This window comes from Opisthorchis viverrini, assembly GCF_000715545.1.
Source record: "Opisthorchis viverrini unplaced genomic scaffold opera_v5_238, whole genome shotgun sequence".
Classification (NCBI taxonomy): Eukaryota; Metazoa; Platyhelminthes; class Trematoda; order Opisthorchiida; family Opisthorchiidae; genus Opisthorchis; species Opisthorchis viverrini.
In genome coordinates this window covers 347,401-362,227 of record NW_008751890.1, presented here as the reverse complement: position 1 = coordinate 362,227, position 14,827 = coordinate 347,401, and the positions used below count along the sequence as shown (strand labels likewise).

Here is a 14,827-nt window from a genome sequence, read left to right as displayed (position 1 = left end):
GTGGTGGTATTTAAGCGGTTACAAATTAAGCAAAAGGTACAAAGAATAAGAAGTAACTACAGATAAACCACAAAACTCATTGAGAACACAACTCGACTGATTAAATCGTATACATGATCCACTTATTGGACCAGTTCAGCTGGCCTTAGAACTGCCAATATTTGCAACACAACATCCAGAAATAAATAGCAAAAACACTAATTCTCATCAGGGATTTTCTTCATCGGGAAGAAAGTTGGCTGTGATAGGTCTGACAAAACCCTAAATTAAAAGGCAAAACGCGAAGCATGTGTATAGCTCAATTTGACTTCCTGTTGCAATACAATGAATCAAGCCCGGTAGCTTAAGGATGATTAATTGGTGAATATTATGATTCATAACTGAGTTTAAATAATGATTGGAACTAATAAAAAAATAGCTACGTGCATTCCAACCTCCGCCACTCGACTTCCCCTATCTAGGCTTGGGCAACCTGGCAGTATCCCAGCCCTCGTGCTTCCTTCGGGTGGCATGGCAGCTAGGCACCCGAAAGGGTGCTACAGCTGAACGCTTTATCTTTATCTTTATCAACCCAGGAGGATATATACGAACACCTAGCAAGTAACTGGCTTTGCGCCAAACACAGCTGGTTTTATTGTATCCAGAGGATGCCTATCGGTTAAGCCTGAATTGAGCCTGCCGGACTATGTTGTAAGAACACAGAAGGCCAAGAGCACGGCTGAACTGTCAGCCAAACATACAGAGTTAGTTCCTCGAAAATGTAACTTGGAACCTAATCCTCAGTTAACCACACGTGAACGATCCATTCAATGTACGTTTTACAACACGTGGGAGACTGATGGACCTTATGCTTGCCCGTGTTTTCTCACTAGATTAACGTCCCGGCTATTGCACACTGGGGTAGTGTGTTCGAAAAGGCATCCACGCAAAAATCGATTTTGTAATCTTCCAAAATTTTGGATTGGGGGAGTTACTTCACATCAACTGTTCCTCAGCGTAATTAACTGCTCAAAGAATAAGTATGTGCTCTATTCTCACTCTGATTTGGTAAAGCGAACAATTATTAGTTTCAGTGCTGGCCTTCCTATGGTGAATTTCGGTAGCAATCATAATGTAAATAGGTTAGATTGTTATGGAAATCTTGGATATGTTCCAGATGCTTTCATTGGTTGACGCTTAAAGCCCTGTTTGAACTGATCGATAGGTGCATTGAACTATATCCGTTTTGTTGCTGTTCGTAAGGTACAGATAGGCACGTGAATGCCAGTTCACCTGTTATTCTAACTGGCTCAATCACTATCGGGACAGCAAGGTTGATAAAGAGTGAGCCTATATTATAGGGAGTATCTATTCGGTGTCAGTTCACTGGTGTCAAATTCGGCAGTCAAAATCCGGCTCCACCTCAGTGACGACAGGCCAAATGGCAGGTTTCTGTATTGTATCAGCAAGGATCTTTAGTTTAAAAGTGCAAAATAAGCTGTATGTATGGTACAACGTGGCTCTCTAGTAGAATGATCAAGGCAACGACTGTTCATCAACTAAGGCAGTGGATAACAACATTCTGGTGCTGATATGGCTAGACATTCCAGCCTGACGGTTCATGTATTCGCCAAACAGCGCATATAGACCATCAACCACTGGTTCGTCTAGGGAGGTCAGGCAAACGGTCCTATGAGGACCAGAGTCGTGATCTGCACACCGAAGGCCTGCTGCTACCCGATCACGCCAGGTAATATGTTTGTGAATTGGGGTATTTGGTGCACATCTTAACAAGTCCAACGATCGTGTGTCTCAGCCAAAATTATTGTGCAATTTTCCGTTGTGCCACCAGACTAGGTTTCCCGAAGGATAATAAGGAACAAAAAAGGATATGGTGTAGAGAACAACACGGATGTTAGCGTTATCAAGCTTGATAGTCGAATTCGCTGTCACCTGAGCGGTAGAGCGAACAGAGCTAAAACAGCTGTTGGAAAATGGCTCGTGTTGAGGATTTTAAGTGCTCAAGGTACGGATTCATATCGAAATTACCCCACATCAAGAAGTTACTCTTGATGTTTCCTAATATACATTATTTTCGTATACTGACTTCACCGACTATCACACGTCGATAACTTGTCATATCCACTGCGGTCGCTGCCACGTTGAACAGCAACCGTCAATCAGCTGGACCGAATACCTCGGCTTGTAAGTACAGTTAGCTGTGAAGTGCGACTTAGTAGGGTAACTCAACGGTATCAGTCGTTGAGTGCGTGATAGATCAGTGGTTAGTGAGTGAACTTTCTGACCTGAACGTCTGTGGTTCGAAACTCTGCATTTCGACTGCTTGTCTAGGCTTGAGCAAACTGTCGCACTTGACAGTTCGAAACATTGTGTCTTATTTACCAGGTAACTGAGGAACAAGAAGAACAAAGCCGATAACGTGATGAGTCACTTTTACTTTCGACCGCATTGATTTGCTGTCCTGAGTTCAGCTGTAGCACCTTTTCGGTGCCTAGCTTCCACGCCACCCGAAGGAAGCACAAGAGCTGGGATACTGCAGAAGTTGAGATGCAGAAGCCGGGTTCGAACCACGTACCTTCCGGTCAGTAAATTTGCGCTCTAACCACTGACGCATCTCACCATTTGCAGTGATATGACCCTGAATGCGGCGTGATGAGAAAGTACACAGGACATAAGTTTGAATGACTGATTAATGTGCACGTTGCATCTGTTTCGGTATGCATCCAGGACCATAAATCAGAAGTACTCTACCAATAAGCAGAATCCATCAGTACCGTTTTTCTTACTTCTGGATGCGTGACAGTATATGTGAATGTGGATACTGGATTACACTGAAATGTCCCAATGGCTGACCACTAGTCAGCCAAACAAATGAAGAAGTTTTAAATTTAAACAAAATTTCCGTGATTTACTGTGAAACAATCCCCTATACAGTGTATTTGATCGAACCAGTTTTTCACCTGACCCCAGAAATCGAACGATTCCGAAGAATGGTGCACTACTTCCCCTAATATCGCTTATCTTTTTTCCGAAGGAAAGAAGTCCTCTCAACTGAGCAACGTTAAGAATTCCGATGTCATGTACTCTTCTAAATCACGAAAACTTTACAAGCCGAAGTGCGCAAAAACACACTCAGCCCACATATCCAGTTAAGCGGTCCCGTGAAATCTAAACGTTTCCTTCTCCACACACTACAGTAGAACAGGATGATTAGTTTTGCCAACAGCAACAGAGTGATAGCCGCAGTCAGCTCACAATTATAGCCAGCAGCCAGTGGCCTAAAAGCTAAACAGGTCCCTGAATGCGCAACAGCAATGGAGCCAAGCCAAGAAATTACTTCCTACACACACCGAATTCAGCCGGTCGCTCTACTCTAAATTAAACAAGCGTCCTGCTAGTCCTGTGCAATGCTTTTCGGGTCAATTATCGATAGCACAAAAGACACAAACAGCGCTTCTGGTTGGTTTTCTACGCCCAACTCCATGTGTTAGTCGATCGTCGCTGCTTTGTTTTACCAGTTTTAATAGGATAAATGGGGATGGATGGAGGTGCGTTTCTAATGTAATATGTAATATGGAGTGAAACCATCGTCGAACCAAATTCGGATAACCCGAGTTCAGAAAGATCTAAGCTTGCATTAAACTCTAATCAAACGTGCTCCTCCTTCACGATAAGGACTACTTGTGGCACTGAGCGGGTGTTCGAGCTATGAGACCACTATGGTCCGACCAAATGAATATGCTGCCGTTGTTGAATAATGCCATAGATGAGGGTTCGGCTGAGACTCCACTGCGTCCCCCAGTAACAACATAATTTACGAATAACCCCCGACCAACAAGTAAGCCAAATTTGGTGTTGAGGAAAGAAATTGATAGAAATTCGGGGACTACGCCCACTTGACGAGACCTAACGAGGGGTAAACCGATGTTGGGTTGTCCAAAGCTTTCCCCGACCTAAATAGTATTGTATCGAAATGTATGATTCTTGTTTGTTCTCATCCGGGCTATTGTTTACGATTCTTCCTACCTGGGGTATACGGGTAATAAGCATATTCTGCCCGATGTCTGTGTGCATTAAGCATGTTTGGACGAAACACAGACCTCCATTTTGATTCTACTCGTGAAACTGATGGGAATTTCAGCAACATCGACTGGTCTGACTCATGATCTTGAGCACTAAAATCATTTTGATTGTGATGTCACTGAAATATACTTGGAACCTTCAGGCATTGCGCAATTTGAATAATTTGTTTTTGGGCAATGTCTGCGACGTCTTCGATGGTTTCATCTGAAAACGAGTGTCCGCAAGTGATATACATCCCTTCACGAGTGAACGTTTTCACCCTTTCAGACGTGAGAATTCATATGCGTCCAACGTGCGCTGGCGGAATAGTGATAACACGTTCCCCTTGCATATCAGGTATTCAAGTTCAAACCCTGGCACGGCCATTGGATATGCACTGTTGATTCGCTCTAATAAGAGCGAGAATCGAGTTCAGTGCTTCCCCCGCCCCTTTGATTTGAATCCATCATAATAACTGCGCCAGGACCGGAGGACGAAAGTGATGTGAATGTGAACAATACGCATCCCGCAAACCCCACAACATCTGAGAGTTTGTCGTTGGGATATTAATGGCTCTTCCCTTCAAGCCGCACCCATGAAGAAGAAACAGTTAAGTAGATTCGTGCACTGTGAATAGCAGGAGTCGGAAATGGACATACGACTGACCAACAAGCCATCACCTGTTTACATGTCCCATAGAATATAATCATGCGGTCACTTAGTAAAACTGGTACATTGGTTGCACAGTCTAATGATGACGAGTGCTCAAAGGAATGAGTTATGACTGAGTGAGTAAGCACACCAGCACGAAGCGCTGACGCAAACAGGAGATGAAAGACATGTTCGCACTAGGCTCCTAAAGGTATTCTAATTTAAGTTTTGATCGGATATGTATCAGTTGGTTGTGCAAGGTTCGGAGACAATTACATCAAGTGTCGATCTCCGATGCCTAACCCTTTTAGCTTAATTGATGAAAAAATGCTCATTTCTCTTGAATCCACTTGAGGAATTCGCACAAATCGTAACTACCTTGTTTAAAAAACCACAATAAAGCACTGGTGCTTACTACGGATGCTAGCAACATTGATCATTCAAAAAGTAGCGACCTTGCACAAGGATTAACGGTAGGCTCTAATTATGGATATCAGGACAAACTGACAATTCTGCGCACAGGCTGCTTATGTTACGTTAGGTGAGACCGATCACCTGAGGTTCAAAACCGCCGGATGAGGACCATTTACCTCTCCCATGCATACGACCATTGATTCACATCGTTCGTTAAAAACGCATGTAGGATACCAACCAATGAAATGCTCACTGAGGAGGGTACTACTCCCGTGCTGAACCTTGAACCAAAAACCTGATGAGACCTTTTCCCAGTGGACAAGATACACCTCTGAAGACAATTCAACTATACGACTCATAGAACATTCGGCTCAACTTATGAAGGGTACAACGACGGATGGATTGTATGCAAATTTTTCTGGCAGTGCGCCCTGATTCTGAGTGAGATCTATCTAAATGTCTTATAAGTTATTTGACCTGGCCCTGAAGGTGTTCGCCCTCGACGTAACAGGTTGCAGCTGTTATGAAAACCAACAAGTGAAGTAAACACGTAGTTCCAGCTCAACCTGGAAGATAGATCCAGACAGTGTGCTCTATAATAGAAAAAAACACCAGACCAATATATTAAAGACTAAAACAAGAAACGATTTCAGATAGTTCATGTAGCGACAAACAAAGGAACAAAACGATGCGTCGCTCACCTGGTAGGTAGGTTGGTAACTCAAGGAGTTACCAACTACGCAAACAACTGAGAATCTACGTTAGAAACTCTATGGTTGTCATTATCGTGAGGCAACGAGTTTTTAAATAAACAGACGGAAGTAGAGTTACACATATCAACCATACCAAAAAGGATCAACGTAGAAAAAACGGAAGCTTAACATGCACGGAACGGTCCACCGCAGAAAATGGCAGGAATAAAATTTCATTCGACTGGAACGTGAAAATACACCAACATAGCAACCGTGTTCTTACCCTTTTCAAAAGCATATCTGCATCACAACGCAGAAGGAAGAGAAAGTTGGTTATATGTCGTTCCGCCCAGAATCATTAAGCAAAAGACATGTCGAAGTGAGCAAATGTATTTACATGTGAGCTGAATAGTCACAGAAAATATCAACAAAACTCAGAAGGTAGAAAGTAATGTGCACATGAGGCTGTCTGTTCACTGTCCGGTGGCCTCTAAAATAGCGCCACTGTAACAAAGATCCCAGTAGTGCTCCACATCTCGTTTACGGAATTGCTCCCGGGCAAACAGCTCCGTAGGACACGCTCGAAACTGAACTTTATCAAACGCCCGTTGGCCAACAGTGCCCTGTACAATAAAAGAGGGTGGATATTATTTGGGTTTCAAAGAATGATATATATTGAGAACCAATACTCTAAATGCAACCAACAACCCCAAATAATGCAACATGAGCCAACTGCAAGCAGGAGCAACAACTCATTGAAGCAGACAACTAAGGTGCAGTGTAAACGCATGAAGAAACTCCATAATTTCGCAGGCACAATCACGCGTGTGGTACTGTGGAACCTACAACCACTGTACGATAAGTACGCGGTTATTACAGCTGATAATGATGATGAATCGAGTTGAAGAACCAGTAGAATTTTCCAACACAATCTTGATATGAGGCGATCCATGGAATTACACAAAGATCTAGTATGGTTTCGATTCCAGGTGAAGCAAAACAGTCTCATCGTCCTGATATCAACTATGTTAACTCACATCCCACAAGCGAACGTGTAGATCACGAGGATATGGTGTATTCTGAATAGCTGGCTTTTCGTCAAAATCCCCAAAGGAGTATCAGCCCAAAGGTCGTCAGTCAGTTCAAACTCAACGCTTAGTCTCATTGATTTACATGTATGTTTCAAGCAGCCTTGTCTTACACCACAAGAGGTGGTGAAGTGAGGCGAAAGATCACTGTGTAACCGTCCACAGAAATTCGCACACAGTGCCCTCATCAGGGACATAAATTTGAAAGGGGCACTGTTGATCGCCAAAAGTCGCAAAATTTTCTTACGATCCACAGGGTCAAAAGCAGTCTACAGATAAAGAAAACCGCCCAACGTGGGAAGCCGAAAAGGAACTTGTCTCTAGCTAAAGATATGGTCGCTGCATCCTCGGTCAGAGCGAAACTCAGTTTGAACTTCACCAACCTGTCTCTCCGGGTAATTGATCAACCTGTGCAAAATCATACAGCAGAGTACCTTAGATACGGAGGATAACAGCTTGACGCCACGATGGTTTCCACAAGGGTCCTTTATGAGGACTGAAGTCACTGTCGAGGCAATCTACTCCAATGGTATTCAAACTGTTTTTGTCCCAAATCTACCGTAGTAGGGTCCCAGGACTGTTCACCAAAACCAGAATCTAATGATATTTAAAGCCTAAAAATGAAAACAAAAGAGTGGATGAAGGAGGGGGCCTGATATTGACCTATAGAAGGCATTCGGAGGTGCCTACACCTCCAAGTGCTCAAACTGAGAAGAAACTGAAAACACGAACGCCACTGATATCGGTCAGCTGCTGTTTCTTGCAATGTCTCCAGCCGAGCGCAGCAGAGGTCACGGGGATCCCCAACCTTGCAGGTGCACTGCACCAACACCACCCAAACTCTCTGTAATCTCTTTCGCACCTTTCTTTACGCAATTGTGTGGCAGGCACAGAGAACACTCATCTCGGAAGACGTTTCCGCATGAGAAGCACATGGCCGAGCCACACGAGAGTGATGGGAAAATGGAAAAAGTGTAGATATGCGATAGCTCCAGAAATGTTAGGCTGAATGGGAAGTGAGATGGTGCCCGAAACGTGGTACTGCCTAAACCAGTGTCACCAAGGCAGCTTCCTTCCGGTTACGGCGATTCAATCACCATTTCAATCACATGCGGGTAGCATGTATGTCACGAAAATAAGCATTCTCACGACAGCATCAGCGGGAAACAGGTGAAAGTGGCCTCGAGAACAAAACGACAGTACCTACTTAGTGTGTGCTTGCTATTCAAAACACTGTCAGAAGGATCATATGAAAACGCTCGGTTTCCAACGAAAGTTTCAAACTACAACTATCCAGGATGTGTAAAAGGTACACCAGTGTATGTTGTGTGGCAGCCACATATCAAGCTTTCTCTATAGAGATTGATAGTGGTCAACAAAATACGACTACCCCGGTTCCTCTCTAAAACAAAAACCCAGTAGTTAGCCTCCTACCTTCCAAACCAATTGGCATCCCGATTCAGCGGAGTTCGCGTTCTGATTTCCCTCGTCCCGGCCGCGTTTGGTTTCGTGCCACTTGATCCTATGCAACATTAATCGTTCAAACTTGCGCTGCTGACGTGGACCACCCTCAACCACGACAACATTGCAGTCGGTGTGAAGTGCAACCAAGCCAGTCATCAGAAGTTGATTGGCGTTTGTTTCCACCTTGAAGCGATGCGAAGGATTGGAAAAGTCCTTTACTCTGAAACAAGGAAATAGAATAATGCAGGAAGCTAAACAAGGACAGAAAAACATGTACACCAACCACATGCCCCGCTAAGCGAATCACCGGGAACTAGCGAGAACAGATGACGGATAGAATAGTGGAGAAAATAACATGAGGGGTATTGCATAGAACGGTAATACGCAGTATTCGACAAGTACCCAGCGATTCCAAGGTGGACAGTTGCACGCTGATGTGAAATACTTGTTCAAGTAACTTCTGTTTTTTACGACATATACTTTACACCACCCAAACATTTATTCTATCCTTAACCAATAATGGTCACCGTTTCACATAAAGCCTCCCTATAGCCTCCAAACACTAAAAGTAACTCAGGGGAGCAAGTACTGCTGGGATCGTCGGTTGCGACACTACATTGGAGGCGGGCGATGGTTCAATCAGTCCGACCCATCACGTCTAGAGACCCGTTGATCTATTCTGATGTAATAAATAATCGTTAAAAAAATGATAATTAATTCTTGGGGTTCTGTCGGTGCACAGCTGTCGCGAAACTCGAATGAGGCAAGAGAGTCGTGTTGCCAGGTTACCCTAGCCTGGACTGACTGATAAAACCCAGGAATGTGTTCGAACAATGAACCTCCCAGTCAGCAGTTTCGCACCTTAACCGGTGAGATGTCTCGAGCTCGGTGGGCCCGGTTACCATCAGTTTCTAAGGAGATGGAGTAACTAAATGTTACTATTCCTGTATCCAGTCACCGTTTCACATAAAGCCTCCCTATAGCCTCCAAACACTAAAAGTAACTCAGGGGAGCAAGTACTGCTGGGATCGTCGGTTGCGACACTACATTGGAGGCGGGCGATGGTTCAATCAGTCCGACCCATCACGTCTAGAGACCCGTTGATCTATTCTGATGTAATAAATAATCGTTAAAAAAATGATAATTCAGTCTTGGGGTTCTGTCGGTGCACAGCTGTCGCGAAACTCGAATGAGGCAAGAGAGTCGTGTTGCCAGGTTACCCTAGCCTGGACTGACTGATAAAACCCAGGAATGTGTTCGAACAATGAACCTCCCAGTCAGCAGTTTCGCACCTTAACCGGTGAGATGTCTCGAGCTCGGTGGGCCCGGTTACCATCAGTTTCTAAGGAGATGGAGTAACTAAATGTTACTATTCCTGTATCCATACATCAACCCGTAATTTGAAATGAAAACTGAAGATGAGGTAAGGGCAACTGGCGACTGGGGGGTATAGGGTCCAGTCAAACTGGTGTGATCTGTGCTTTCATACCGTATCCACACTGAACTTGATAATTTATAGATTTTCGAGAAAAACTGCTAGTGAAGAACGGACAGAGTAAATACCACTAAATAAGACGGAAGCCCTGAAGTCACCCACAAAAGTCGGCGTCGTGGTCTTGCTGGTACACCATCGTATTGCACGAAATCTTGAAAGTCGGGCACAACTGTAAAGTGCAGCCGCAACGACCGGAAAGAACCGAAGCGATGAAGGACCACCATGTCCAAGAGGGACGCATCAGGGTGACCGATGCGGACTCAAACCATGGGTTTTCTCTGTGAGGAGCTTCGACAACGTTTATTAGTAAATATTGGTTAATTGTTCGGCGGAATGAGGATTACGCGAGTTTACTTGTACCTATGCCACAACATCGCACATACATCCAAAGAATAGATTAGCCCTAATTTGAAAACGGAGCTCCTGTCGGACCACTTCGCTGAAATCCAACTTATTGTCGTTAAATGAGAGGTGCATGAAGGCCAAAGTGCATGTAATTAAGAAATAAGTATCATGGGAGAATTCTCTAAATCTGTATACAACCCACTACCGGTTTTATCCTGTTTGGGGCTTACTGAGTAGGCTGTTTCTGGAAACTTGGAATTTTCAATTCTGACTTGAAGATCGAGTTGGTTATTTCATGTACTTGTGAACTCCGAGTAACCATCCCATACTATTTAATTGAGAAACAAAAGAAGTTTCATTTAACATTTTCGCAACGGAACCTCGAGACAGCTCGCGTGATGTACATCATGTGACTACGAGGAACTCCAGCGAGTTTCTGGATGCAACAGCTTCATCATACATATCAACTGAAAATGCAAGCATATTTGTTCATTGATGACGATGCTCGCAGGTTCGCTGTGAAATGAAAAGTCGACGTAACACAGTAGTGTTGATTAGCGACGCTCCTTACCTATACACACTGACGTGAACGGCTTGGCTTGTGTCCTCTTTGATCTTTTTGATGCGTTTGTAGCGAGCCTGCTCTTTTGTGAGCTTGCGTGCAGCATTTGCTGCTTCATGGGCTCGTTTCCGAGACTCCATCTGAGCACGAACATACGCCTCCACCTTGCTTGGATCTTGAACCGCATCCGATCCAAGGACACGCATCAAATTTGCCAGACGAACCTGAAGGGAATAGCAAAAGAGTAATTAGTCAAGATTATTAAATCTCTGGGTGACATAATCAAAACTGACTTAAATGACGATAAGAAAGTAGTAAACAGACATTGCTATCTCTAATGACGATTCATTCCTGTTGCGAGAACCATGGTGAAAATATAAAAAGAATCGTCCAGCTGTAACACCCTTCCGGTGCCTATCTGCCATGCAATCTGAAGGAGACACGCCGGCTGGGATATCGCCAGGTCGCCCAATCCTAAACACAAAAAGTTGAGAGGCAGAGGTCGGGTTCGAACCAAGGTGCATCACCCTATCTGTACTACTTGAGTATATCGCAGTTTTGACTTTTTAAAATAACCCGATGTCGAATGCCTGGGTCAGCAGGTTGTCGACGACCTACGCCAGTCGAACCAACACAAGACCAAAAATCCCAACAGCGGTAATCGCGATGCGAGACATTCGAGAAAATAGCCAAAATAACGCACTCAAAATACCTCTTCGAATGCCGGTTCACGAAAGCTGCTGTGGCCTTCCGGATCAGGATGGAAATATCACCTTTCGCGAGAGCACCGTGAATGATGCAGCTGTCCAGGTAGACGAATTCGTTTACTAACTAAATCGGCTCATCCACAAGGATGAGGTTGGGGTTAGAGCCCACTCAGTCTTGCAGTAGCAGTTTACAATTTGCAAGTATGAAATACATACCAAACTGTGAGACAAAATTATTTAGACTGTTTAATATTGCATTACCACGGGGTCAGATCCTGCAAGAGCTAAGCGTGCTCGATATATGTGAGCGAATGACATGAAGCGCTTCGACTCCACAGGCATTGGAGGCTAAGAGTGGATCTCTCGTAATTGTCTAAGGGGGAAGGTGAAAGAGGGGAGCCTTGTATGACATTACTTGGTGTGGTGAACTTACGTGAGCTTCCCGTAGACCAATCATCCGTGGGAGTTGGCATAAAGCATCTTAAGAAGAGTCAAGAATTTCTGGGGAACATCTCAGCTTCAAACATTGCCATATTGTCTGACGGTTCATAGAGTCAAAGGTAGCTTTCAAGTCAAAGAAGACCAACACTATAAGGCAGTGTTGCTGTTCCAGAGCCTGTCGCAGGGTGAAAATGTGGTAGGATACATCGGAAGAAGAACTCAACCTAGAATGATGAACTGGTCAGACTGCATAGGTTGAGCTGGCTTGGCCACATATTCTGTATGCCAATCGACCGACTTCCTGGAGGGGTTCTTTACGCAGATGGGTGGAAACGAGCCAGAGGCGGTCAAGGACTTGGCAGCGAAGTATAAAAACCAATACCAGCAAACTCAGCTGCGCTGGTCACTGCCGTCTTTCTGGATGGGGACCCCGAGACATGCCACATCAATGGTTAAAGACATTGTCATACATGGCTCAGTCGCGCACGCAATAACGCTCGCGTATCCAAGCTATCGCCTTCAGCGCATAGCTCCCCTTCCAATTCCCCCACTTAACAGTCCACTGACAGTGCCGTATTTGCGCAACAATTTATCAGCTACATACCCCACCTCCCTAAATCATGGGTGAACAAAACTGTGGCAGATAGTCAATTTACGACAAGTACGGGGTTCTAACAGTTAGCAGTGATGATGAGATACATCCTCTTGCAGGACGGGACTCGGCTTGGTTTTGACGGATCTGTCTCTCCGTAAGTTTACTAAAGTTTCGAAGGATAAGACCAGAGACGACCTGCGATGCCGCAGCTACCATGCTAATGCCACACAGCGCCTGTGTGCCCTTTTTGAAGACAAGAATAAGTGTCGATATGCCCCATTCGGCAGGCACTCTACTCGATCCCTATCGAACCAATGAGCTTCGTTAGATAGCTCGCGAGGAATTCCCCGCCTTCTTTGAAGAGGACTTGATACAGACCGTCCAGTCCTGATGCCTTATCACGTTTCAGTACGGATATTTCGTACTTTATTTCTACCGACCGGTCATTGAGGTTTACATTCAATTTGCCCGTATGCACTATCTTCAAAGGCTGTTGCAGGAGGCCGGTTAAACAGCTCTTCGAAATGTCCGGCCCATCTTTCCAGTTGATGGTTCTGCGAGCGAATTGATGAGCCATCTTTTTCACATCGTTCCACTGAGCATTGCTTCCCTAGGGCCGGTCGATCGTATTAGTTGATAAACAGTACGGTTATTTCGGGTAGTAAAAGCCTCCTCCGTATCCTGGGCTTTTGATATCCACCAGAGCTGACATTAGGCTTTTCAATATTTGGCGCTCGATGAATCTGCGTGCGCCGTCGTACTCGTTGCCTGCCGGTATGGGTTTCCTGACATCCGTCAGGATTAGAGACCCCGATGGTTTCCAGTGGTCATTTGATTGTATCGGAGTCGGACAGATAGCACTGAAGGCCGCTAACATAGATCCTTTCACATTCTGTCATGCTTAATCCATATATTCGCTACCAGTACGGTATTGGTTTACGGCGGGGGGGGGGTTGGGCGTGCTCAGACCAATATTGTTGAGCTATGATAAGTTCTTCTGATATTGTGGAGTAGCATGCTTCTTGCTGACATGCAACGGTCTGATGGTAAACGAACTGTCAGGCGCTCACGCACCATAGCGTGATTGGAATCAAATTGTGTTCCCCAGAAGGAAAGACAGCCTTGAATTGTGGCTTTCAATCGGTGTCTGATGGCCACGTAGACAAAATGGATCCATGGTTGATTTGCACTTGGTGGTTGCCAGGTTACGTGAAAATGACCCAGCAACGCTTGTTTGTGTAGTGGAAAGGGGCTGTGGAGGGGCATCAGTGTACACAGAACTGTGCGGGCAAATGATACTTCCCGGTTGCTCAGGCTGACGAAGGGCGTTTGGTAGAGGTACCTTATCTTGAACCTTTGACTCAAAAGTCTGACTCCCAAGGCAGTGGGATGATGTAGGGTTTTGATTGAGGACCCTTCCCCTAACCTGACTTAAAAGTCTGATACGCGAGGGAGTGGACAGTAAGGTTTACTTTAAAGACCCTGCCCGGAGCCGATGACTCCATAGCCTGACCTGCTCGGCTGCAGAATGTTGACCTAACCCGAGGACGCACAGGGTAATCATCATCATCATCATTGTCAGCTGTAAGAACCGCTTACTGGTCGCACACTGGTTGTAGCTGCCACAGTTTCGTTCACCGATGATTTGGGGGAGGGGGGAGGCAGCTGCGCATTGCACGCGCGAGCTGGTAAATTGGTACATAAATCTAGCACTGTCAGTGGGTTGTCAAGCGGGGGGGTGGAAAAGGAGCTATTCATTGAAGGCAATAGCTTTGATGCATGAGCGCCATTGAGGGCGCGACTGGGCCATGTCTGATAATGTCCCTAGCCATTGATGTGGCCCGTCTCGGGGTCCCCATCCAGGAAGACGGCAGTGACCAGCGCAGCTGAGTTTGCTGGTAATGGCTTTCATACTTCGCTGCCAAGTCATTGTTTGACCGCCTCTGGCTCTCTTCCACCCTTCACATGGTTGGGCGAAAAGAGCCCTTCGAGGAAGTCGGTCGACTGGCATACGCAGCACGTGGCCAAGCCAACGCAACCTGTGCAGTGTGATCAGTTCATCTATCGAGGGTGAGTTATTTCTCCCGAATACCATTCGAAGTACCTCAGAATTACTGATCCGGTGTTCCCACCAGATTATGGCAATACTCCAAAGACACCGATGGTCAAACACTGAAATTACTGATCGTTCCCACCAGATTCGGGCAATGCTCCGAAGACACCGATGGTCAAACACTGAAAGTCTTTTGACGTCCTCGGCGCGCAGCCAGCGGGTTTCTGATCCATATAGTAATATGGAGCGCACCGCAGC

General features: G+C 45.3%; 1 protein-coding gene across 1 annotated transcript in view; it reads right to left on the bottom strand.

The window, feature by feature from the left end:
• Positions 1-4,338: 4,338 nt before the first annotated feature.
• Positions 4,339-14,827, bottom strand: part of T265_08740 (hypothetical protein) — a gene marked incomplete at both ends in the record, with an annotated part of 19,995 nt that continues 9,506 nt past the window's right edge. The window contains 5 exons of the mRNA XM_009174625.1: positions 4,339-4,472; positions 6,103-6,119; positions 6,297-6,442; positions 8,342-8,591; positions 10,783-10,997. Of these exons, the coding sequence (XP_009172889.1) occupies positions 4,339-4,472; positions 6,103-6,119; positions 6,297-6,442; positions 8,342-8,591; positions 10,783-10,997 (762 nt within the window). The remainder of the gene's footprint in view (positions 4,473-6,102; positions 6,120-6,296; positions 6,443-8,341; positions 8,592-10,782; positions 10,998-14,827) is intronic.